This window comes from Gracilinanus agilis, chromosome 5, assembly GCF_016433145.1.
Source record: "Gracilinanus agilis isolate LMUSP501 chromosome 5, AgileGrace, whole genome shotgun sequence".
Taxonomy (NCBI): Eukaryota; Metazoa; Chordata; class Mammalia; order Didelphimorphia; family Didelphidae; genus Gracilinanus; species Gracilinanus agilis.
Genome location: NC_058134.1, coordinates 294,822,021 through 294,847,455, shown reverse-complemented (window position 1 = coordinate 294,847,455; position 25,435 = coordinate 294,822,021). Strand labels below are relative to the sequence as shown.

At 42.5% G+C, this 25,435-nt stretch overlaps 1 protein-coding gene across 3 annotated transcripts in view; it reads left to right on the top strand.

The window, feature by feature from the left end:
* Nucleotides 1–24,680, top strand: part of PFKM (phosphofructokinase, muscle) — a 31,666-nt gene extending 6,986 nt beyond the window's left edge. Inside the window, exons 3-23 of one of the 3 annotated variants that reach the window (XM_044678392.1) lie at nt 7,812–7,885; nt 9,445–9,522; nt 11,830–12,019; nt 12,510–12,675; nt 13,347–13,391; nt 13,879–13,987; nt 14,093–14,188; nt 14,652–14,744; nt 15,594–15,719; nt 16,309–16,373; nt 16,851–16,917; nt 17,696–17,842; nt 18,163–18,233; nt 18,565–18,652; nt 18,797–18,949; nt 19,492–19,656; nt 22,061–22,122; nt 22,360–22,471; nt 23,646–23,745; nt 23,849–23,954; nt 24,155–24,680. In XM_044678392.1, coding sequence (XP_044534327.1) covers nt 7,812–7,885; nt 9,445–9,522; nt 11,830–12,019; nt 12,510–12,675; nt 13,347–13,391; nt 13,879–13,987; nt 14,093–14,188; nt 14,652–14,744; nt 15,594–15,719; nt 16,309–16,373; nt 16,851–16,917; nt 17,696–17,842; nt 18,163–18,233; nt 18,565–18,652; nt 18,797–18,949; nt 19,492–19,656; nt 22,061–22,122; nt 22,360–22,471; nt 23,646–23,745; nt 23,849–23,954; nt 24,155–24,305 — 2,264 coding nt within the window. In that variant the 3' untranslated portion in view covers nt 24,306–24,680. The remainder of the gene's footprint in view (nt 1–7,811; nt 7,886–9,444; nt 9,523–11,829; nt 12,020–12,509; nt 12,676–13,346; nt 13,392–13,878; nt 13,988–14,092; nt 14,189–14,651; nt 14,745–15,593; nt 15,720–16,308; nt 16,374–16,850; nt 16,918–17,695; nt 17,843–18,162; nt 18,234–18,564; nt 18,653–18,796; nt 18,950–19,491; nt 19,657–22,060; nt 22,123–22,359; nt 22,472–23,645; nt 23,746–23,848; nt 23,955–24,154) is intronic. The other 2 variants (XM_044678390.1, XM_044678391.1) reach the window with 2 other exon arrangements.
* Nucleotides 24,681–25,435: the final 755 nt, after the last annotated feature.

Below are 25,435 nucleotides of genomic sequence, written 5' to 3'. Positions count from 1 at the left end.
GAAACCCAGAGCTGCAAAGTAATTTACATCATATATGGCACTGCCAAGTGCTTAATTCAGGTCTTTTGACTCCCAACAAATCTACGGCTCTTTCCAATCTGCCATGCTGGAGCAATTTGGAGAAAGGAAGAGGAAAATCATATGGAGGGGAAGCTAGGTGACTGAGTGGATAGATAGATTAGGCCTCAGACACTTCCTAGCCAGGTGACCTGGGCAAGTCACTTAATCCCAGCCCTTACTTCTTAGCCTAGGAATAGGCAACAACTTCATGAATCCAGGAATTGGGCCAGAACTTTCTTAATGACAGGAATTATTTTGTATTTGTCTATATTGCCTCTACTGGCACAGTGCCTTGAATAATGCAGATGCATTATGTTTACAAAAGGGCCTTTCAGTAAATTAATGAGGATGGGTAAGATGGGCTAGAATCACAAAATCATTAGGGTTGAAAGGTACCTTAGATCTAAAATATTTCTCACTTGGTGCTGTGGTGAAACCAAGTGCTTTGCCAACTAGGAAGTACCATTAAAATTTGAGTTGTTGTTATATTTATCATCTAGTCTAGCTACTTGTCCTCTTCCAGACAAAATTTTCCACGTTTCTGCAAAGTTATACCCATAGCATTTATGGACATGTCACTGGGAACTAAAGAAAGTGAGAGAAAGAACAAGGAAGACAAAGGAACAGAAAAGGTCAGAGGGTCAAAAACAAAGTCAAGAGTGGCCCCCAACTGAAGCATTAGTCAACAAGCATTTATTTAGTGCCTACAGTGTACTAGGTGTCCTGTGCCAGGTAAAGACAGTTGCTGACCTCCAGAAACCCACTACCTAATGGGAGGGACTACATGCCAGGGGTTATAGACATCAAAAGATACAGGCAAGGTAAATTGAAAGGCAACTCAAATAGACAGGGCCAAACCAAAACACTACAGCAGGGCCCTCAGCCTCTTGGATCATGAGCCTAGTTTGGAGCCAGTATTAGAAGCATGAGGGAGAGTCGGGTAGAAACAATATTATCTTACTTGTTCTCCTGAAGTAGCCATTTAGGGTCCCTGGTCAAGGTCAACTAGTTCTTGGAGGTGCCATGAGAGTGATCAGAAACAAACCTTTGGCTCTTTCAGAGCTATAGGATCTATGTTGACAGAAGCTCGTGGACCTTATCAGATCTACCAAAAATGAGAGTAGTACCAAGATTATTACATGCTCATCCCTAAAAGTGAAGATCCTGGGATTCTAAATGTTTCAATGCCAACTTGTCATTGTCTTCCCAATTTCACAAACATTGAGCCTTATGAAACAATTTGTAGGTCCAGAAGGAACATCAAGAAATGATCTTGCGGTCCAGCCCTCTCCAAGTATATAATTATCTCTCTCTTTTTTTTTTTTAACCCTTGTACTTCGGTGTATTGTCTCATAGGTGGAAGATTGGTAAGGGTGGGCAATGAGGGTCAAGTGACTTGCCCAGGGTCTCACAGCTGGGAAGTGGCTGAGGCCGGGTTTGAACCCAGGACCTCCCGTCTCTAGGCCTGACTCTCACTCCACTGAGCTACCCAGCTGCCCCCTTATCTCTTTTCTTTTAAAAGAGATTTCATTACTTCTCTGAGTTGTATGTTCACGATGTCCCTTAGGAGGTTCTCTTGGTTGTCTAGCTTTAATTTGTGCTTCAATTTAAATTCATTCCTCCTTTCTATTTAATTTCATACCCTTTAGGTGTAGACTCAATCTGGAGAGAAACTGGCTCTCCATATTCTTTCAGTCTTCCCTGCCTAATCTTGCCCACTCTGGGATTTCAGCTGCTAGTCTTACTGGACACCTCTAACCGAAGCCTTCCCTGGTTTGGGGAGGGGGATTATTCCCACCCCTTTTGCAACTCCTTTGCTCTTTGCCTGACTTATTCTCTGCCATCATTGTCCTCCAGAGTTGTTGCCATAACTTTTTCTGGTCAGGCAGTAATTGTAGAATCTGAATTACGTGCCTGTGATGTTGCTTAGGACCCCTCAGGGCTTCTGGTACAGCTGAAAATTCACTCTAGGTGGAGCCTGTAATCCTATTCCTCTTCTTGCTTCTGATGGATCTGGCAGCTGTTCATGGAGGGTGAGTGACATGAAACAGCTAAAGAAAGACAGAGTAGGACTGCCTGGGACCAGATTAGGCAGGGCAGGGGAGAGTATTCCTGGATATTTTTAGCTAAAGATTCCAGTATCTTTAGCTCTCTTGATGTTCATTCTAGAGAACTGGGGCCCAAGAGTCAGAGACAAGACAATGAGGCAATGAAACTTTTAAGTAACTTCCAGTGGGCACTAGGTCTGAGAGTGCTCCAAGCCCGACAATGCCAGTCTACCCGAGACGTCAGCTCTCTTGTTTATTTTTTCTGCACTTGGTTCCCAGGTTGGTAGCAGGGATTAGAACAGCATTCAGAGTACTGGGATGAGAGTTAGGAAATCAGGATTTTGGCTTCATCTATGACATAGCATACAATGCAGCTCAAATCTTTGAATCCTCATTCAGCCCATTTATATATCTGGTAAACCCTCACTTTCTCCTCCCTCCCCATGCCTCCTGCCCTCTACTCTCTCATCTCCCACTAAAAAAATCCTTTTATTCCATGGAACAGGGAAGGGGCAAGCACATATGATGAGGGAAGATACAGGATCAAAGAGAAAGGGGAAGAGATTTACTTGGGGTCATGAAGCAAGTCAGAGCAGAGCCAGAATTAGATGTAGCATGATCCAATGAAGGGAAAACTGGATTAGGAATCTGGGGAGATGGATTTGAGGCCCAGTTCTATCACTAACTAGTTGTGTGACCTTGAACAGTTTCTACCTGAGTCTCTGTTTCCTCTTCTATAAAATGGGGACAGTCACTTCCTTACTTAATTTTATAGGGCTGTTATGAAGATAAGATGAGATAATGTATATGAAAGTGTTTTTTAAAAACTAGAGTCAGGGCAGCTAGGTAAATCAGTAGATAGAGTGTCGGGCCTAGAGACAGGAGGACCTGGGTTCAAATCTGGCCTACCTGTGTGACCCTGAACAAGTCACTTAACCCCAGTTGCCTGGGCCTTGCTGCTCTTTTGTCTTAGAATTGATAGTAAGACACAGAAGATAAGGATTCAAAAAACAGATAAAACTAAAAACTACGGAGTACTTATATACACGCAAGATTTAAATATGATTACTATTATCTCAAGTTTCTTTCCCTATCTTCCATATAATGCAATTTCCCCTCTTCTCCAATGTCCTGGTTTATAGCTCTGACCTTGGTTCTGAAAGAAAAAGCCTGGGCAAAGTACTCTGTGAGCAAATTCTGACTTGATTGGGTAGACAAGGCAAAAAGGTCAAAGTTCTGTTGAATCTGAGACCCTGAATTGCAAAATACAATCTCTCTTATAGTTTCATGTTTGTCCCCAAACTCCCTCCTTTCTAAGAAGCCCCCAAACCCCCACAAAATCAGGCCTTTCTGGTCTCTGGGACCTCTGGATGACCTTCTGGTCTCCAACTTCTTACATGAATTGGCTTGATATAAGGAACATTATAGATTCACACACTTAGGATTAATACAGTAACTTGTTTATGATTATTATGGTAATACATGCACTTAAAATTAATATAATAATATACACAGTTGAAATTATAACTCGGGTACTAGCCTGGTATTCCATTCTTAATCTGGTTCCATACACAGACTTTTGCCTGGGACTCTGTTCTTACTATAAATCACACAGTTGCAAAGTATTAAACTAAAGAGATTCTTAATCTAATACAAATACTTAATGAAATTACCTTTTTATAGTTCTCATGTTAGAAGAATCTTTCTTCAGGATTTTTCTTCCAAAGACCCTTAGGCCACAGGCCTCCTCAGACTCTTAAGATTGGGCTTTACAAAGAACTGCTCCCTAAATGCCCCTAAACTAACTAAAACAGGCTAAGCCAAGAGCCCAGGAAGTACTCATGCCCAGGATCGGCTACCTTGGCAGTTTTCCAACCCAAACTGAAGCCTTGGCAGTCTGGATGGGCTCTCTCTCTTCTCAGGGGCCAGGTGCCATTACTGTTACTTGGAGGAGGGGAGGAAGCAAACTAGGTTGCAGAAGGGAGCTGATAGTGCTTATACACTATGATGAAGAGGCCTTGATGTTTGGCTGCAGCTGTGGGTATGATGGGCCCAGTCTATTGGTTCATCTGGTGAAAAAAGGGCAGAGATCACATCTGGCAGTACTTGAGCCTAGGGCCAGGGAGAAAGAGCTAGACCTTGACAGTACCCTTAAGGCCAATAGAGGTTACTCTTCAAAGGCTGCATTGTAGCATGTTTCAATACCTAGGGAGTGAGGGAGTACAATTGCTGGGCCTGGCAGCAACCCATGATCAGCCCCCAAAGAGGAAGGCTCTTTAAGTGGGACAAAGCTAAGGAAGAAGGGAGCAGCACCTTAGTTTCTGTCAGAGTCATGCTTTTCTGGAGATGCCTTTTGCCTCCCTGATCCCCAGAACTTTTTCTAGTATTTACATAATGCTTTTAAAGTTTCCAAAGTACCTGATCTGCTTTATCTCAATTAATCCCTAAAACAACCCATTTTATAGATGAGGGAACTGAGGCTGAGAGAGATTAAAATTTGCCCAAAGTCACATAGCTAATAAATATTAGTCAAGAATTGAACTCGGATCTTCTTGACTCTAAACCCAGAAAATATTCATTGTATTACCTAACTGGTGGTGAAGTATCTTTGGAATCTTGAACTTTCCTAAGGCATGAAATCTCAGGGAATAGGGAAGGGGGGAGAAGATGACTTTCTGGTTTGAAAGAGGAGTTAGGAGGAGATTTGGACTGGGATGCATCTGGAAAGATCGAGAAGGCCCCTCTCTGCTTTATCCTCCACCATGTGAACCACGGCTCACTGCTCAAGAGGGTCCACCATCCCATGAAAAAGCCACATTTCATCATCTTGGCTGAACAAGTTTTGGATTAGGAGTGACGAGACCTGGGCTTTAATTGCTGCTTTGACATTTAGAGTCTCTTTCCTCCTTCATAAAAATGACAAGGAAGTTGTTCAAGGTGATCTCAAAGGTCCCTTGTAGCTCTAACAATCTATGAGACTATAATGTTTGACTTCATTCATTCTGTTTCAGAAAGGGTTTGAATGAGCTTTATTCTTTGAGTTTAGGCAGTCCCTTTCCCTCTTTCGATCCTCACTTTCCTCCTTCATTAAATGAAAGCACTGGCATAGATGATGTCTAAAGGCCCTTCTAGTTCAAATTTTATATTTCATGGGGAGAGGAGTAGCTTTGACTTCTCTTTATCCCTCACCTCCAACCACCCATAATCAAGTGTTTTGGGAGGGCAGTTGTAAGGAAAGACCTGACTTTAGCTCCTGGTTCCCAAGAACAATTAGTTTATATAGGAAGTTACCAGATGGCCTGATTCCTTGGGGCGAAGTGAGAGATGGGCAGCCTCTCAGCATTGTTCTCGTGGTGTCCAAGGATTTCTCTTTTCTCACAGGGCAATGTCCAACCCCTCCTTCCAAGCTTTAGGGTGTGTTTCATGTCACTTCCTCTGGATTTCTGTCCAGGTACCTCCTCTGCATCAGGGCCAGTGAATCACTCAAGAGTTCAAAGAAATAACCTTTTCACTAAAAGTATATTCCATGTTGCTTCTCAGCCAATAGAAGCAGTTCCCAAGTAAATTAAAAGTAGTTCAGAAATGACAAAAACAAATAAAAATGTATTCAGCGAGGTGATGAAAAACAGTCAGCAAGGGAGTTCCCTGAGGTTTCAGGAGGTTTTTTCACCAAAAGCCTAAAAACTGCTTTTCTATTCCTCTTTTCCAAAGGGCTTCCAAAGGGTCCAAAGGGACCCAGCTCAATCCACCTGAGGGCAAGGTTCACCTGAACTTCCCCAAGTCTGCAGCATAACACTCCTTATTCAAAAGAGCCCCAAGTTGGTAGTTGGTGTCTAGTACCAATAGGGTGGTTTGTGGTGCTTGCCCAAGATGCAAGATTTCCAGTAAGGCCTTTGCTCAGCCCTTTGTCAGCTAGGTGACACAGTAGATGGAATATGGAACCTTGTATCAGGAATATTCCTCTTCCTGCATTCAAATCTGACCTCAGACACTTATTAGTTGTGTGACTCTGGAAAAATCACTTAACCTTGTTTGCTTCAGATTCCTCATCTGTAAACTGAGCTGGAGAAGGAAATGGCAAACCACTCCAGTATCTTTGCCAAGAAAACCCTAATGGGGTCATGAAGAGTCAGACACAATTGAAAAACAACAAAAATGTTTGGCCAAGTCCTCTAAACTGTTCCAGACCTGGAGTTCCATATTGGTTCTTACTTTTCTTGTCCATACTATATCTGTTCTAATCCACTAAGTGCTTTGCTATGATGCCAACCTTGTTTTCCTTTTTTTTTTTTTTAAAAAGCATCCAGAATTATTGAATATCTTCTGAAAAGTTCCCAGAGCATGTTCCCTCCCTTAATGAGTATTGTTGAGTTTTCAGGCCTACTACTTGAGTTTGGGATATCATGGGGTTTAGGCTCTCATTCTTCTCTAGATGGGCTAACATGAGTTGTTATCAAAATGTATAGATATCTCTGTCAGGCCTTTATCTTCTAGTTAGACAAAGGTACTGTGGCTCTTTATCACAAGGGGAATTCAAACAGTGTTCAGAGTTCACTGGCAGCTTCCAGCTATTGGTGCGGGGAAAATCTTTAGTTGCGTGAATGTTTCTTCTAGTGTTTCTTAGTATATAATCTTTCTTCTGACAGTATTGTGACCTCCTTGATTGCTTTCCCCTCCACTCAACAGTGAAGTCAGGAATATGAGTTGGGCTAAAAAATGTCTTAAGGATTTAATTCTAAATGACCTTGACTTGTCACTGACATCACATCTGATTCTTTGAGCATCACATTGGATCTACACTGCTAATCAGGTGACAAGAATGGCTCACCAAGGTAAAAATACTGGAACATAGCTCATCTCCCATGATGCTTATGGAACATCAATATAATCTTTTCTGAAAACAAAGGAAAGTAATACCCTGAAATGGTGGCCTTTTTTTCCAGGGTGGTTGCTGTATAGGCCTCATTGTTTGGGTCATCTCATCCCTCAGGGAACTGTTAAAGAAGGCTAAAAATGCTCAATTTAGTCTTCTTACTTTGAAAAGGAAGAGAGAATAGTTTGCAGTAGTGGTTTTAACTTCTTTTAAAGTTTTTTTAACTTGCCTAGCTCCTAGGTTGTACATAATAAACATTTGTTGACTGACTGATTGACTGACTGACTGACTATTGGAACCCCAAGAGGAGAGAATGAAATGGTTAGAGTCCTCCCTGACTCAACCCCAGTCCCTTTCACCAGGGTAAGGGAAGGGTGGGCTGGGGAACCTCAGACTTACGACCCTTCCTCCTTTCCCTTTTTGGTCACATAAAATTATATATGTGGATAGAGGTCATGGGAGAATCAGTTTGAGCCAACTGGGTCTTGACCTTTCAGGCCATCCGCTGAGGTCCCTGGGGATATGCCTATCATTGTGGAGGGAAATCAGAGTTGAATTTCTACAGGCCTGCTGTAGAAAGAAGACCAGATATTTCACAAAGAGGTTTTAGGAAGGGGTAGATCTCTAATGACTTTGAAATGAGGGAGGGAGAAATAGATTGTTCTCTTAGGTTTAGATGAAGATGGCATTCCAAATTCAGGGAATACAACCTGAAGGAAGATATCACCTTCCTTTTTCCGGAAGCTAGATGAGCTTCAATCCCTTCTCCACAGCCCCTCCTGCAACCCTTTTATTCCATTTTCTCTTGATATTCTTCCTTCTCTACACAGGTATGAATGCTGCTGTCCGAGCTGTGGTGCGTGTTGGGATCTATACTGGAGCAAAGGTTTTCTTTGTCCATGAGGTAGGTAATTTGTTCCCCACTATTCTCTTCTACCTCATATTGCTAATGATAGAGCAAAAATTATGGAGTTTCTCTGTTCTACCTTCCCTCCTTCCAAAGTTACAGGGCCCTCCCAGATTCATCTTATTTTTTCTTGCTGATTTAGGCCTCATAAGGAAGAGAAATGGACTTTTGGACAATCTTACCATTTATTACTTGACCAAAATTTCCATTTCTTTTCTACCTGCAATCAATAAGACTGTCCCTGACTTAGTACCCCTATTCCTGAACTTGCCCCAGTCACACTTTCCTTCTGAGTGGACCTCAGTCACTTTAATGACAGTGCTTTAGAAGGAAGAGACCCCATGTTTTCTGGCATCTCCACATGCCTGGTCCTTGCTTCCTCATCAGAGGGAAACTGAGATAAAAGAATTGAGATGAGATGGTCAGTAACAAGTTAAGTTGCGTGTATCTAGGAACAGAATGAAAGCAACCTGATTCTGAAATAAAACTTTTCCCCAGGAAGGAGGAAATGTTACTGGCTATTTCTCCAACTTCTGTAGCTTCCCTAGATATTAGCCTCCCCTTTGTAGTTACCTTCTTAGTTAGTTCTTCTCTTTTGGTTCTCCCTTACTTGCCTTTTAATGGGTCTGTGGTCTATCTAGTCTTCCATTCCTTCATCAGAACATGTTTCCTTCTCCCTGTTCCTCTAATTTTCTCAGGTGGGTCCTGGTTACCCGTCTTCATTGAAAACTGCCAAATAAGGGATGAGGTAGTAGATTAAAGTTGGAAAGATAGGTTTCACTTATTTTTTTTTAAAATTTTTTTTTAAACCCTTAACTTCTGTGTATTGACTTATAGGTGGAAGAGTGGTAAGGGTAGGCAATGGGGTTCAAGTGACTTGCCCAGGGTCACACAGCTGGGAAGTGTCTGAGGCCGGATTTGAACCTAGGACCTCCCGTCTTTAGGCCTGGCTCTCAATCCACTGAGCTACCCAGCTGCCCGTAGGTTTTGCTTATTAAGTATGATAGAATCTTGATCAGTGAGGGAATAAGGTTGGAGCATCCCCTTTTTTTAACTTTTAGAACCTTTTTTTTTTTTTTGTGGGAGGCATCCTCTTCTTGAGAAACAAGGGAAGAACAGAGGTGCTCCTCAGTTTGCATGGATTGAGGACAAGAGCAATTTTACTCCTAGTCAGGAACTAAATACAATAACATAAGAGTCCTCAGAAACTGGTGATTTCTCATGGGCTAGAAAAGTGGGCTTGAGTCTCAGGAGTTCTAGTAATTAAGAACTTGGAACTACCTAGCTTTTTCCCAAAGGTTCAGTTTTAGCCTTGGAAGTTGAAGGAAAAATGAAGCAAGAGTTAAATGTACGTACAGTGTAGGGCAATAGAAAAAATGCTGGATTCAGAGTCAAAGAACATGGGCCTTTGCTCTTTACTATCCTTGTGACTTTGGGCAAGTTGCTTAGATATTCTCTGAGCCTCAGTTTTCCTAATGGGTAAAAGGAAGGGGTTGGACTAAATGACCTCTGAGGGACCCCCAGGTTCTAAATCTGTGATCCTCTGTGTTCTACAGGGTTATCAAGGTCTGGTGGATGGAGGAGATAACATCAAGGAGGCTGACTGGGAAAGTGTTTCCATGATCGTACAGCTGGTATGTTCTGGGAGACCTGGAACCAAAGTTTCCTTAGTCCCTGGCTCACTGCCCTTTGGTTCGAGTCTCTTCCGGCTCTATCACTTGATGGTTAGATACGGAGGATTTCAGGGACAGAGGAGGAGCAGCATTTTCTATTTGTTTTTTATACTTTGGAAGTTTATTTTGTTTTTCTGGTATGAGTTTGGTCATGAGACAATCCCTAAGATAGTTTGATCTTTCTGGAAAAGGTCATAGGCAGGAATCTGGGAGCCAGCATATAAACAGATTCTGTTTGGGGATTGTGGAGAAGGTCTGGGCCCAAAAATAAACTGATTGGAGAGTAGGAGTTAGATCCAGCATTGCAGCCAGAGCCTGCCAGCTAGCCATGTGATAGAGATTAGGTTTCAGGGAAGAAAGTTTGGAGCAGGGTGAAGGGAGATTAGGCGGCATTACAAGGTAATAGCCCAGGCAGCCTTGCAAAGAACTTCCAAAAATCTATTAGGTTTCCCCCCACAAAAAATAATAGTCATGCTGCTGCTACTCTCTGAATGGCCTCTGCTCAGATTACTGCCTCTCCTGGTCATGGGAGGTGTCTCCCTCTCTTACACTCCTCACCCATGTATTTATTGAGAGCCAGAAGTGCAATATTATGCATTCTCATGTTGTGAACTATAGAAATAGTAATGATAACTTACATTTACTGGCACTCTAATGTTTATAAAATACTATCTTCATTATAACCCTGTGAGGTAGACTTCACTAGTCCAATTATTCTCAATCTAAAGGTGAGGAAACGGGGCCCCAGAGAAATGAATAGGTCATCCAGTCAGAGCTGAAGAAAGCAGTGGGTAGCATTATACACTTACCTCCTATTTCTGTATGAAGGAGGGGGCAGTATTAGCATACCTAATTAAGCCCCTCTCCAAGGCTTAGCGCCAGCTTTGGCTATTCTTAGGGATCTCCCAGATGGCTTTCTTCTATAAAACACTCTTGAGGATGGGGCAACACTAGAAACGCTGACAGAAGTGCTACCTCAGAATTGATAGAGCTCTTGGAAATTCCATACATGATACATGCCTATCTATACTCTTCCCCAGAAGCATCTGTGGCATCCTGGGGGTCCAAGAGAGTTTCTTGGGGCCAGAAGTGTTTTTATCCCTGCCTGAGCCTAAACGCTTTAGCTCCTGTTGCTAGTACCAAGTACTTTCCAAGTACCCATGGATCTAAAGGAGAAATGAGGAACAGAATTAGGTACAAATGGGGAAGTAGTAGAAGGAGAGAGCTCGTGTTAGAGTCAGAAAAACACTGAAATTCCAACAACAGTAACCTCACCCACCTAGCTTAGGTCCAATCCTGTAATACCAGGTTACTAAGAAAAATCTGCTACTCCCTCCACGTTGCCTTAGGAAGAAAGACCATAAGTCAAGAGGCCATTTGGGAGAAAGAATCAACTTTCTGATAAGACTGCGACCAGGGGACAAGACCAATGATGTCTTCCTAGCACTAGCATCTGCACACACACGAAGAGATTCAAATGAATAATTTAATGAGCATTTATTAAGTACCTACAATGGAAAAGGAAATAGCCCCTGATCTTTAGGAGTTTACATTCTGCTGGAGGGATACAACACATATACAAGAAAGTAAATATTGAAAAAATGCAAAATGACTTCATGGCTCAGCAGCACTAACAACTGAGAGAAGCAGGAAAGGCTCCTTGTAGGAGGCAACACTTAAGCAGAGCATTGAGTGGAACTGGGTAAGGGACCAAGAAGCTGATCCAAGCAGGGAGAGCAACCCATGCTTGGAGGCAGAAGATAAAATACTGTGTTTGGGGATCAGCAACTACATCTGGAAAAACAGGCAGAAGCAAGATAATGAAGCACTTTAAATGCCAAAGGAAGCTGTATTTGATCCTTGCTCAGGGGTTCTTAATCTTTTGTCCTGTCTTGATTGTTATATAGCAGTCTGGTAAAGCCTATGGACTCCTCAGAATCATTTTTTTAAATCCATAAAATAAAATACATTTTATTACAAAGGAAACCAATCATATTGGATTATAGTTTTCAAAATATTCCTTTAAAAAAAAACAAGCTCACAGAATTCAGGTTAAGGACCCCTGCCCTAAAGGAACTTCTAGAACTCCTTGAGAAGGACAGTAACATGGTCAGAAAGATGGTGGGAGACTGAAAGATGGGAGTGGGTTACTGACGGTGGCCACCAGTCACTGTAGGCACTGAAAAGTTAGGTATAGAACTGGCCCAGTATGCTGAACTTAAACTTAGCAATATCATCTAGGAGTCTAATCAATGATCCTCCCTGCAGGGAGGCACAGTGATAGGCAGTGCCCGGTGCAAAGATTTCCTAGAACGTCCAGGCAGACTTCAAGCTGCCTGCAACCTTGTGAAACTTGGGATCACCAATCTATGTGTCATCGGAGGTGATGGCAGCCTGACTGGAGCAGATACTTTCCGGGCTGAATGGAGTAGCCTGTTGGATGAGTTACAGAAAAATGGTGAGAAACCCCTGCCCTAGTCTAGGGTCACTCTCTCTTCTTTATGCTGTTTCCCCAACACCAATTCTTGTAGCTCTTCTTAAGAACTAAATTTTGTAGCTGGAAAGGTATTGCCTAGCAGTTGTTCAATCATTTCCTCCTTCACAGTTTTCTTGGCAAAGATACTGGAGTGGTTTGCCTTTTCCTTCTCCAGTGTATTCCCATTTTACAGATGAGGAACTGAGGCTAATAGGGGTTAAAAGTGACTCGCCCAGGATCACATAGCTAGTAAGTGCCTGAGGCCAGATTTGAACCGAGATCTTCCCAGTTCCAGGCCTGGTGCTCTATTCACTAGCTGCCCAGTATTGTCTAGTAGTAAGGAAGAGTTAATGTTCCCTTCTGTACCCTGCCCTTTTCACGGCACATGGTTCCTTCCCTTTTTATTCTGTATTCTACACGTCTCAGTATCTAATGTATAACTGTGGCTTTTGGTCTGCTACTTACATGGAAGGCAAAATCACAGCAGAAGAGGCCGAACGGTCCAGCTACCTGAATATTGTGGGTTTGGTTGGCTCCATTGACAATGACTTCTGTGGCACAGACATGACCATTGGTACTGATTCTGCCCTACACCGTATTATAGAGATTGTGGATGCCATCACCACCACGGCCCAAAGGTAGGAGAAGGCCTAAGAGCTAAGGCCTGTGGCAGGGTGGAGGATTGGAACAGGCTGGTTACCTGGGATATAAGGACTGCAGTGACTTTAATGACCACTTTCAGAGACTGGGATTGTTTTCGGATTAAGAACTGTACTAAAATGGCCCAGCTTGACCTGTTTCACTAAAAGCAAGCTTAGCACTTTGGCACTGAATTCAGGACTTCAAGGCTATACTTTGAATGCTGAGCAGCCTTAGAGTTCCCAAAGCCAATGTGAATCCTGCCAGGATTGGAGACAGGGCTAAGACAGTTCTGAAAAGCCCTCCCTTTACTTCACCCCACCAAAGTAGATTTTGTTTTTCTGTCTAGAGGTTCTAAAAGATTTAAGTTCATTCCAACCCTTCTCTTCCTTCCTTTTCTCCCTAACTGATGTGAAGTATAATGGGTCATGCATTATGTATTAGAACTGACTCCTCTTCCCACTATTCTCCCCCAGGCTTAGGAAAGACACCTTAGTGCTAAAGGATACTTTTACTGAAGTAAAGTGGCTTCCTGAAATTTAGCCTTAGTTTCAATCTGGATCCCCGGGTTCTCTGCAATAGGGTCCCATAGGGCAGGCTGGAGGGCCTACTGGTGATATCCAGGTCATGGTGATCAAAATGTCTGATTTCCCATGTTCATCTTTTGCAGTCACCAGAGGACTTTTGTATTGGAGGTGATGGGACGGCATTGTGGGTAAGGGCTCCATCCTAATCCATTTCCCCCCACAGACTCAGTTCTCTGCACTACCTTCTCATTCCCATGTATATTCCCAGAACAACCACTGTAGCTCCTACCTTCTAGAGTGGCTGTAGTGGACAGAGACTGGACAGACACTCTTTTAATCTAAAGAATTCCAGAAGCCTGCTACTCAGGACCTCATACTCCTATTCTCCTGCCTATACTTACACTCCCTGAGGTTGGCGGGTCATGGTGACTGGAGAACATTTCCCTGGATATTCCTGTGGAGGTGAAATTAGATAGAAGGTACCCTCAACCTTACCATCCCAGATGATCCATCTCACACATCTCACCAGTGTAGGGTGGATGATGGATTACCATGTGGGGAGTTGTCTGTAGAGGATGGAGAATTTGTACCTGAGGTGGAAACCCACATCCGTGGGTGCAGGATATTGGCCGGTGGAGACACTGATGGAGTGAAGTTTCTTTGGTTCTCCCGCAGATATCTTGCCCTGATCACCTCTATTGCCTGTGGTGCTGACTGGGTTTTTGTTCCCGAGTGTCCACCAGATGATGATTGGGAGGATCACCTTTGCCGCCGGCTCACTGAGGTAAAAGCCACCATCAGTCTTTTTCTATCTTTATCCTACTGTCACTCCTCAATCTTGTTCTGCTGACCTCCTCCCATCCCACTGACGATCTCCTGTTCTTGGCAGACAAGGTGCCGGGGTTCCCGTCTCAACATCATCATTGTGGCAGAAGGAGCAATTGACAAGCAAGGGAAACCCATCACTTCTGAGAGCATCAAGAATGTTAGTGGCTGAAGGCAGAGTCCCCAGTTAATACACCTAAACCATCTTCACACCTTGTTCCTTGGAGATCTAAGAATTCCAAAGGATTCTGTGTCTCTTTCTGTCCCCAAACCCACATTCCTATCCCTTTTCCTCTTTGTCACTCTCCTATACCTATGCTTCTGTCTTACCAATTTCTCTTTGCCTACTTATCCTTTTCATCCCTTTTATGCCTAGTTCCCTTATCCCCCGAGGATGTAAATAGCTTTTTAGCATTATGTCCATAGTATGCTCTTCTGCCCTCTCAGTCTCCAGAAGAGCTCAGTGCTTTCCTTATCTTTCCTTGTTTCTCTAAATGTTTCTCTAAAATGTTTGATTATTGCAAGAAGCAGATTTCATCCCATCTCAACTCTTTCTGTGACTGTTTCCCTTCTTGACTCACTTGTTGTCTCATGCCTGTATTTCTTCTTTTTCCTCACTACAGCTGGTGATGAAGCGCTTGGGCTATGATACACGTGTCACCGTTCTCGGTCACGTGCAACGGGGTGGTACGCCCTCAGCCTTTGACCGAATTCTGGTAAGAGCCCTGAGGTTTTCTTGTCCTTTCCCTCTAAGGGCCTTGTTTTTGTTGGCTTCCTTCTTTAAGACCCTCCCTCCCAACCTTGCCCCTCTCCCATCTTCCATTGGGCTAAGCATGAGGTAAATAGACAAGGAGCAATCATTTTGCAGCTAACAAATTTCCCTATGTTAAAGAGAGGCAGCCTGAATGTCTCAGATCTGTGGGCCTAATCCTTCCTAAACATAGTCCCTACACTTCCTGCCCCTGGTACTGTTTACTGAGAAGTGATAGACATCTGAACCAGGCCACTGGCAAAGCTTTTTGCTGCGCAGATATCCAGGGGAATCCCACAACCAGCCTTCTGTTGTTGTGTTGTTCCCACTACTTCTGGGCAGGGAGAACCTACTCCTGCTTACAAACATACGAGGATCCTTTTCTGCAGTTCTAGGGATAGAGATCAAATAACCTGCCTAAGTAGCAAATCCTAGTCAAATGACTCTGAAACTCTGATGACCTTCCTAGTATCTAACCTCAACCTTTCTTTTTGTTTTTTCTTATAGTTTAAGCCCTCTCGTCTGCAGTTAGCCCCAGAGAAGTGGTGCCTCTCATTCACTATTTCTATCAATGCTACTTAGTTTAGGCTTCATTTTTACTTCCCTTCCTCTTTTCTGCCATATTGCACGAAGATCAGACACAGTTCTGAAAGAGAATATCTATCTCCTAGTCAGGGTGGCATTGCTAATCTTTAGCTGTATGAGAGGTAATGAGACAGATTATGATGAATTCAAGGACCCCAGATATGGTTTGGAATGAGTTTTGGGGAAGAATCCTACCTTTTGATTATGGTTGCTCTCCTGGTTCTCACAGGGTAGCAGAATGGGGATGGAGGCTGTGATGGCATTATTGGAGGGAACACCAGACACCCCTGCTTGTGTAGTAACCCTTTCTGGTAACCAGGCTGTGCGACTACCACTCATGGAATGTGTCCAGGTGGTGAGTATACCCTCCAAATCTCAATCCCAACAGACTCATGTCTCAACCTGGAGCTCATGGAGTCTTAGGCAGAAATCCTAGGGACATATGGGGGAAGGTAGTCATATCTTTTATACCTTGGCCATAGGACTGAGAGATCATAAGCATTAGGGTTGAGGCACAAATGCTTGGGTGTGATTCTCAGCACCAGCCTAGGTGATCCTCTCAAAGCCTTTGTACCTCTCAGCCCTAGGAATTCCAGAAACTAGCAAGAGACATAAGGCAATGCTAGGAATTTTTCTCATATTCTCTCTGATTTGGAGAAGTTGGGATTTTGTGTTGAAAAGTTGGGGACTATGTTATATATTTTAGGGGTAGGATGTGCTCTGGTACACCAACCCTCTTCCTTATTTTGGTTACCTCAATGATGAAGAATCTTCCTTTTTGCTTTTTATCACAAAAAAAAAAACATTGGAAAACTGAGGCCCAGTCATAGGCTTCCTCAAAGGGGAAGAGATTCTCTGGGTATGTAAATCCATATATATGGATTGGGTATGTAAATTCAGATTCCAATTCTAGAGTAGTGACTGTGGCCCTGTTCTTCCTTCAGACCAAAGATGTGACTAAGGCAATGCAAAATAAGAAGTTTGAGGAAGCCATGAAGCTGAGAGGCAGGTAAGAGAGCTATTTGGGAACTGTGGAAGGACAAAGATTAGATTCCAAAAAAGTCTTCATATGGCAACATGACAGAAGATATGAACTTCCCATTCTTCCTCATCCTGTTTGCTCCAGTTTCTTTCTTCAAGATGACTACAGAATAAGCAGGAGGCCTTGTCCAACCTAGAAACTGTGGAATCATGTATTTATACCTGGAAAGTCATCTAGGCCACCCCTATTATTTTACATTGAGTTTCAACAATAATAAATGATTTCCCCAATTCCAGAAGTCAGATCCTCTTGACACCAAATCCATTGTTCATTTTTGGTATACCACGGTGCCTTCTAATGAACTCTCTGGTCATTAGGTTTTTCAGGACAGTTTTAGAACAGGAGAAATAAGCTTAAAGTCTCTTCCTGGGGCGATTGGTCAAAGTGATGAGTCCCCATTGGCATCATGACTTTTTCTGCTTCCTCTGCCTGTTCTCCTTTCAGGAGCTTCCAGAACAATTGGAATGTATACAAGATGCTAGCTCACATCAAACCTCCAGTGGTCAGCCAGGTATTAACAGACCCACCAACCCAATTTCTCCATTCAGCTTCTCCTCATGCTTTCCTGTAGGGCTATTACAATTCCCAAAGCCCCACCAATGTATCTTCTGTGATATTTCCCTTCCCCAGGTTCCCCATGATCCAGTCACATATATTAATCCCTTTCCCTGGACCTGTTGGTCTTTATTTCTCTGCTTCTCCCCACAAAATTCTTTTTTGTGGAACCTCTTTTTAGTGACCCTTAGCCTTGGACTGGGGAGGCCCACAGTGAGGGAAAGGATTTCTGTATATATCTCTTTACTCTTGCCTAGAAAATAGAGTAGAAAATTTAACAGGTCATTAGATCCTTCTAAAAGGGTTTCTCAGGGGACAGCTAGGTGTCTCAGAGCCAAGCCTAGATATGGGAGATGGGAGTGGGTGGGGAAGGGTGCTGGGTTCAAACCTGGTCTCAGACACTTCCTAACTGTGTGACCCTCGGCAAGTCACTTAACCCCCATTGCCTAGCCTTTACTTCTTTTCTGCCTTGGAACCAATAAAATATTGATTCTAAGGTGGAAGGTAAGGTTTAAAAAAATAAATAAGTGGATTTCTTGTTAATTATATGGTGGTGATAATTGTTGATAATGATCTTTGAGATCATTGGACAGCAGTGGGAAGAAGGTATTATATAACATGTCCTGATGGGACAGATTATCAAAGATTTTCACACTCCCCTCTAACCACCTTTAATGATTCCTTCTCTCTCTCTTTTTCTCCCTCTCTCTTCTCCCCAATATCCCTCCCACCAGGGTTTGAATGTAGTGGCTGTGATGAATGTAGGAGCCCCAGCTGCAGGTATGAATGCAGCTGTTCGTTCTGCTGTGAGAATTGGGCTCATCCAGGGCAGCAAAGTGCTGGTTATACATGACGGCTTCGAGGGGCTGGCCAAGGGTCAGGTATGGGGGAATAAGATTTAGAGATGAGGGCACAGATTTGGAGATCCAAAAAAGGATAATGGAATTGAGTAGGTATGAGGGAATTGTCACATTAAAAACTTTCCACAAGTTCAAACAGCTCTGCTTGGGGAGGGGAGTCACCTGTGGAAGGAGGTGGGGATTGGTGAGAGGGAGATACTCCAAAAGGTGGGGTAAAATTCCTTCTGAAAATGAGGAAAACCAGAAAATACCAATCTTGGTTTAGGATGCCCATTTTGCTTGTTTGCCTTTTTTTTTTTTTTTTTTTTAAATCAACTCTACTGAGTGTCTTTCCTTTGTAGATTGAAGAAGTTGGCTGGACCTATGTTGGAGGCTGGACTGGGCAAGGTGGCTCTAAACTTGGAACCAAGAGGTAAGTAGGCATCATTAGAATCTTTCAGACTTAGGCCATTGGAACTTTGTTACTTCAAACTCTTGGACTTAATCATCAAAAGGGTGCCCCTTGGGAAGTGGCCACCATTTTACTGGGTCATTAGTGTTTGCGACTTTCCCAACTCTAGATTTTTCTGCCTTTGGGCCTTCCATCATCCAAGTTCAGAGGTGCTGCAAGGAAGGCAAAGACATTGACCAGAAACTTTGTCATTTGTGCAACTAAGAGACCTTTTCATTGGGAGGGGCTGCCTCTAAAAGGTACTCCTCTAGATTTTCTTTTGTCCTTACCTGAAGCTCATTGCATCTCCTAGGACTCTGCCTAAGAAGCTCTTTAAGGAGATTGGTGCTAACATCACCAGATTTAAAATCCAAGGCCTGGTCATCATTGGAGGCTTTGAGGTGAGAAAAAAACCCTACCTTAAATTCTTTCACTCCATTGTTCTACCTTCCTTCTAACCTTTCCCTTGTACTCTGGCCATTCCTTTTGACAGTGAACTTTACTCCTTCCTTCTTTCCATTTCTTTCCTTCTCTTTCTCTCCCAGGCTTACACGGGGGCTCTGGAATTGATGGAGGGCCGAGGACAGTTCGAGGAGCTCTGTATCCCATATGTAGTCATTCCTGCTACTGTCTCCAACAATGTCCCTGGTTCTGACTTCAGCATTGGGGCTGATACAGCACTCAATGCCATCTGCATGGTAAGGACTCCAGAGCCACCTCCTATGTTTTTTACCAGCCCAAAGGCTCCCTCAGTATGAGCAGGGTATATTCTTGGGGAAGGAGGAAAATAAACAAGGGGGAAATATTATTTTATTGGACCAACCAGATGGCAGTGCTTTGGAAGTATTTCTGTTTCTTCAGTTAGTACAGGGCTCATTCTAACTGCATGCATAATGTCCATTCTCCTTCACTGATATTTATGCTCCCTTAGTAGTCTGAAGATGGCTTAGTCCTGCCCCTACACCAAATATCTCTTCACGGCTGAACTTAGACAGTAGAATTTCTTTCTTCAGAGCAAAAGGGAAGAGAGGCTACAGAATTTCCATCACAGGAGATTGGTTCTTGTGGGTTGAGGGAGATAGTTAAACCCACTGGCTAGCATAGGACTAGATTTGATGATTTGCTAGAAGTACCTGCAGTCTAGGGAGGGTAGAACTTGTAAAATGTCCTATTTTGAATTTGTGGTAAAGAGTTGGAGGAGCCACAGAAATTTCTAACCATTTTCTACCCCTTTTCCCAGACTTGTGACCGACTCAAGCAGTCAGCAGAAGGCACCAAGCGACGTGTGTTCATCATTGAGACCATGGGTGGTTATTGTGGCTACCTGGCTACCATGGCAGGGCTAGCAGCTGGGGCTGATGCTGCTTACATCTTTGAAGAGCCCTTCAATATCCATGACTTGCAGGTGGGACCCTGAGTTAGGATTTGGACAGCAAATCCACACCTGCCCAATGTCTGATCACATTGCTATTCCACTTCACCTATCAGGGAACCTAAAAAGCATCCAGACTTCAAAACTAACAACTGATTAGTTGATCTGTGTGGAATTCAGCAGAAGGCCTAGGAGGAGGGTGTTAATCTCCACTTAGGAGTCTTTTCAAGTACCCACTTGATAGGTCAAAAAGCAAATCATAGAAACAATTACTGATTTTATTCAAGAGAATGACAATGAGGTATCAAAATCTATGGGATACAGCCAAAGCAGTACTCGGTAAGGGGGGGGGCAGGGAGAGGTATATCTCTGAGTGCCTATGTCAACAAAATAGAGAGGGAGGAGATCAATGAATTGGGCTTGCAACTTAAAAAATTAGAAAAATAACAAATTAAAAATCCTCAGATAAAAACTAAATTAGAAATTCTAAAAATTAAGGGAGAAATTAATAAAATTGAAAGTAAAAGAACTAATGAATTAATAAATAAGACTAGGAGCTGGTACTTTGAAAAAACAATAAAATAGATAAAGTACTGGTTAATTTAATTAAAAAAGAAAGAAGAGAATCAGATTAACAATATCAAAAATGAAAAGGGTGATATCACCTCTAATGAAGAGGAAATTAAGAATTATTAAGAATTACTTTGCCCAATTATATGGCAATAAATATGGCAATCTAGGTGAAATGTGCAAATATTTACAAAAATAGAAAATGCCTAGATTAACAAAAGAGGAAATAGAATACTTACCTAACCCCATTTCAGAAAAAAAGAAATTGAACAAGCCATCAATGAACTCCCTAAGAAATATCCCCAGGGTCAAATGCATTCCCAACTGAATTCTATCAAACATTCAAAGAACTTCTAATCCCAACACTACACAAACTATTTGACAAAATAAGCAAAGAAGGATTCTTACCAAATTTTTTTTGTGACACAAATATGGTATTGATTCCCAAGCCAGGAAGACCAAAAACAGAGAAAGAAAACTACAGACCAATCTCCTTAATGAACATAGATGCAAAAATGTTAAGTAAAATATTAACAAAGAGGCTACAGCAAGTCATCACAAGGATTATTCACTATGACCAGATGGGATTTATACCAGGAAGGCAAGACTGGTTTAACATTAGGAAAACCATCCACAATAATTGACCATAACGATAACCACGTGATTATCTCCAATAGATGCAGAAAAAGCCTTTGACAAAATACAATACACGTTACTATTAAAAACACTAGAAAATATAGGAATAGAAGGACCTTTCCTCAAAATAATAAACAATATTTATTTAAAACCATCAGCAAGTATCATCTGCAAAAGGGACTAGTTAGAGGCCTTCCCAATAAGATCAGGAGTAAAGCAAGGATACCCATTATCACCACTGTTATTTAATATTGTATCAGAAATGCTAGAGGTAGCAATTGGAGAAGAAAAAGAAATTGAAGGGATTAAAGTAGGCAATGAGGAAACTAAACTATCACTCTTTGCAGATGATATGATGATCTACTTAGAAAATCAACTAAAAAGCTAGTAGAAATAATAATTTTAGCAAACTTGCAGGATACAAAATAAACCCATATAAATCATCAGCATTTCCATGTATTTCCAACAAAACTCAAGTAATTCACCTTAGTAACCCCCTTCTCCATGCTACACAGCTTAGCCATCACCTTTTTGAAATGAATCTCTGACTCTTATTTTACATATGGGAAGTACATATGGGAAGACTGAGGAAAAGAAAGGAACTTACTCTTTATTTCTTCCTTTGATTATCTACTCCTGGATGCCAGTTGTGCTCCAGTTCTTTCCATATTGAGGAAGAAGTAAAGGGATTGTGAAACAGTTTGATGAAAAACTCGTTAGAGAAAGAAATCACCAGATCTCCTAGAGAGGAAGGTGGGCACCTGGGGCAGGCAGAGTTACTCTTTTCCAACACCCAAACCCAAAGCAAAGGGTACCTGAGGTTTCACATTTTATGGATAAATGCATCTCACATGGTCTCTAGCACACTAATGTCTACACAATAACACTTTAATTAGTTCCACCAAAATATTTAAATGTAATCAGCCCAAATAGGGAATGGAAACTTGAGGGAAATGAAACTTCTATCCCAGAGTCTCCCTTGCCCAGTTCTCATTGCTGAATATGAGCTTCTGGCCTGACCTGAAATGACACGAAGCACAGCATGGATCTTTCAATTTTAAAAGCAGCTTTCTACCATGTTGGCTTCTTCCTATAGAGGACCCTACTGTGAGAGAAATGGAGAATTGCCCACCATTGGAGTACTTTCCCACCATTCCATGCCCTACTCTGTCCCCACTTTCACCCTCTTTTCTAGCTGAGCTCAGAAACTACTATTATTCTGCTTATTCAGGCAAATGTTGAGCATCTGGTGCAAAAGATGAAGACAACAGTGAAGCGGGGATTGATCGTAAGGTATTTCTTGCCCCCCATATCCCATTCTTCCTCCAAAGAACAAAGTCAGGATTCAGGGTCAGCCTGGGTGGAGGGCCCATAGTTGGGAAAATGTTTAATAACAGGATGTAAAGAAGGGAAAGAGAAGTTCTGTCATTCTGTTTGAGAGGGGAAACATAAAGTTCACAAGAGATAGATGGGGGGAAGAAATGGGCAAGTTTGAATGGCGGTTGCTAGATCCTAGTCTCTGCTCAGCAGGAATGAGAAGTGCAATGAAAATTATACCACTGATTTTATCTTCAACCTGTACTCGGAGGAAGGAAAAGGCATCTTTGATAGCAGGAAGAATGTGCTGGGCCACATGCAGCAGGTGGGAGAATTCATGCATGGCCCCTGACTCTCCCTTCTCCATTCCAGCCCCTGCCATTGATGTTCTTAACCTCCCACCTCCTTTCTAAGCCTTTGACCTTGCTCCATAGTGCAGGGAAAGCCAGACACTCCTCTTAAAGTCTAATCAGCTAGTACACCCCCTTCTCTCACTCTGTGTGGCCCACTCTTAAGGTCTATTAACTTCTTTCCCTCACTCTTTTTCGTGTTAAGTCAAGAAATAGAAGACCTTATAGGTGGGGTTTCAAGGAAGGGTTCTTCTTAATTTTATCTCTCCCTGAACCAAAAGCACAATGAAAGAATAATATATTGGAAACCTAACACTTTACTATCAGTAATAATTCATTCTTAGATAGTACTTTTTTCATAGTCCTGCGAAGCAAAATAGTGCAAATATTTCCCCATTTTACAAATGAAGAAACTGAGGCTTAAGGAGGTTAAGTGACTAGGCCACGGTCATACAACAAGAACCAGAACCTAGGTTTTCCAACTCCCTAGTACACTACTCATTCTACTACATCATTTACTAATTCATTTCAAATTCTTTCCTAGGCAATAAACATAATAAAGATCAAGGCTAACAGCCTTCATGGGGGACAATTAAAAAGGAGGAAGGGGCACGTGAGAATTGTGTTATAGGAACAGGAGGGGAAGTAAAGTGCCATAAATGGGTCAGTTTTGCCTCTTTCATACTTTTGTCTAGGGCTGACCCTGTCCCCTTACCTACTGTTTCTCCTGATTCTTCTGATTCACATCCTTCTGTCCCTGGAAAAGCTTTGATAGCTTTCTTGACACAGTTGCAAGTGCAATTAGTCCAGTAAGGAAAGGGCAAAGGCACTGCTCTGACTGGCATTCTCACTGTAAGCTGATGGGCTTAGAGTGCTAGCACAGAACCAGATAGCCAAATGATACCAGAGAAGAGGCTCCCCTGCCTGACATCTTCACCTCAACAGACCAAACATCCAGACTGCTGAGGCAAGGGTTTGCTGAGGTGCTTGAGAACCTGAGTCCTTGTATGTAGGTCTTAGTTCAACAGGTTTTCAAATAATTTCCTAGGATCCTCTTTTCTCATCTTATAGGCACTTCAAAATTTATTCCCCATACCCCTAACCCATGATTCTTTTTCCTGAACAATTTCTCCCTTCTACTCTTTTTAGGGTGGAAGTCCAAGTCCATTTGACAGAAACTTTGCCACTAAGATGGGAGCCAAGGCTATGGGCTGGATAGCAACAAAAATCAAAGAGAGTACTCGTAATGGTAGGTGACACTAAACAGGAAGGCCTTGGAACCTGACCTAGCAATTGGAGGCCAGGCCTGCACTTTCCAGGGTGAGAATCCTATTGACAAGCTCTTATTGCAGGGCGTGTTTTTGCCAATTCACCTGATTCAGCATGTGTACTGGGGATGCGTAAGAGGGCCTTAGTCTTCCAACCACTGTCTGATCTAAAAGAAGAAACAGACTTTGAGTGAGTACCTTCACCAGGTCCAAAAACACTTTTCCTTATCTCTCAAGCCTCCACCTCTCTTCCTTGAGGATGCTTAAGTCTCCTTTACCAAATTCCCTTCCAAACTGTTCTCTCTGCCTCACTTAACTCCTAGAACCCCTAGATTTATTATTTGCAAGTGCTTGGAGGCTGCCAGGTGACCTTATCTTATTCTCCTACAGGCACAGGATCCCCAAGGAGCAATGGTGGATGAAGATTCGGCCTCTCCTCAAAATTCTGGCCAAATATGATACTGACCTGGACACTACAGAACATGCCCACTTGGAACATGTCATGCGCATGCGTGTGTCTGTGGAACCTACAAGCCCCTGAGTGGATAGGGAAAGGAGCTGGAAGTATTCAGCTCATTCTCTGGCTAATCTATGTCTAGACTCCTTATCCTTGAATTCTCAGTGTTTTAGTTCCTCATTAAATTTTACCTCATCCTATAACTAACTGAAGCCACAAACAAGTGACTCAATCAAGAGATAGAGGCAATGGCAAGTTGGGTAGCTTCTACCCCACTTTTGTCTGTTGCTTCACACAGGTTTCCTTGCCAGATTTCAATCACTCGGTTATCAATTTCCTAAGAACAAGTTTTATTTATTTCCCTGTTTGTAATATGAACAAAATCATTGTGGTTTCCATCTTGCTTCTGTTGCAGTGGCAAATGCTGTAGGTACAGTAATAAATGCCAGTGTCATTGTGGTTTTGGCTCACCTTAGGCTATTTTATGTTATGACAGTACTAGCTATTTGCCTCAGCTCATTCTCACAGAACATTACAGGTTGGAGGGGTAAGACCACTGCCCATCACCTTCGGGCCTTCCCTTCTCCAAATTCTAATAATCTCTCAAAGGCCTACAAAATTGCATAAAGGTCACAGAACTCATTACTATTGGGAGAGCAGGGTTCTTGCTTTGGGTCACCAAGAACAAAAGTCAGACCATCCTAGGCTTTCTTGAGACTTGTAGCTAAGATTCTAAATTTCTCATGGGGGCACCCATTGTAAGATCCCATGCCATCAAACATCAGGTTCTCCACAACTTCCATATAAGTGTGTCACTGTCCAGCCATAATCTTTCATTTTCCTCAGAAGGAACTCTAGTCATAGGCTTTCCCCCCCACCCAAGGCCAACTACTCTTTTTCCTCCCATATATCAGTAGCATCACTGATGTGAAAAGGGTCTGCCCTCAATTGACCTGTCTTTGCTAGAAGCCAAGACTATTCTCTTCAAGTTGAGACCTAGATTTCAATGATGAGGAAAATGTTACTAAGAAAAATAACTATCCAAACTTAGAAATGTAAGTAATATTAAGAGGTCGAGTTCATAGGATCGGGAGATATGAGAGACCTTAAAGGTGCCTTTAGCCTAATTCTAATTTTGCTGATAAAAAATGAAACCCAGTAAAGTGACAAGACTTGTCAAAAAATACACAGGTAGTCTGTTTGGGGGGGGGCCA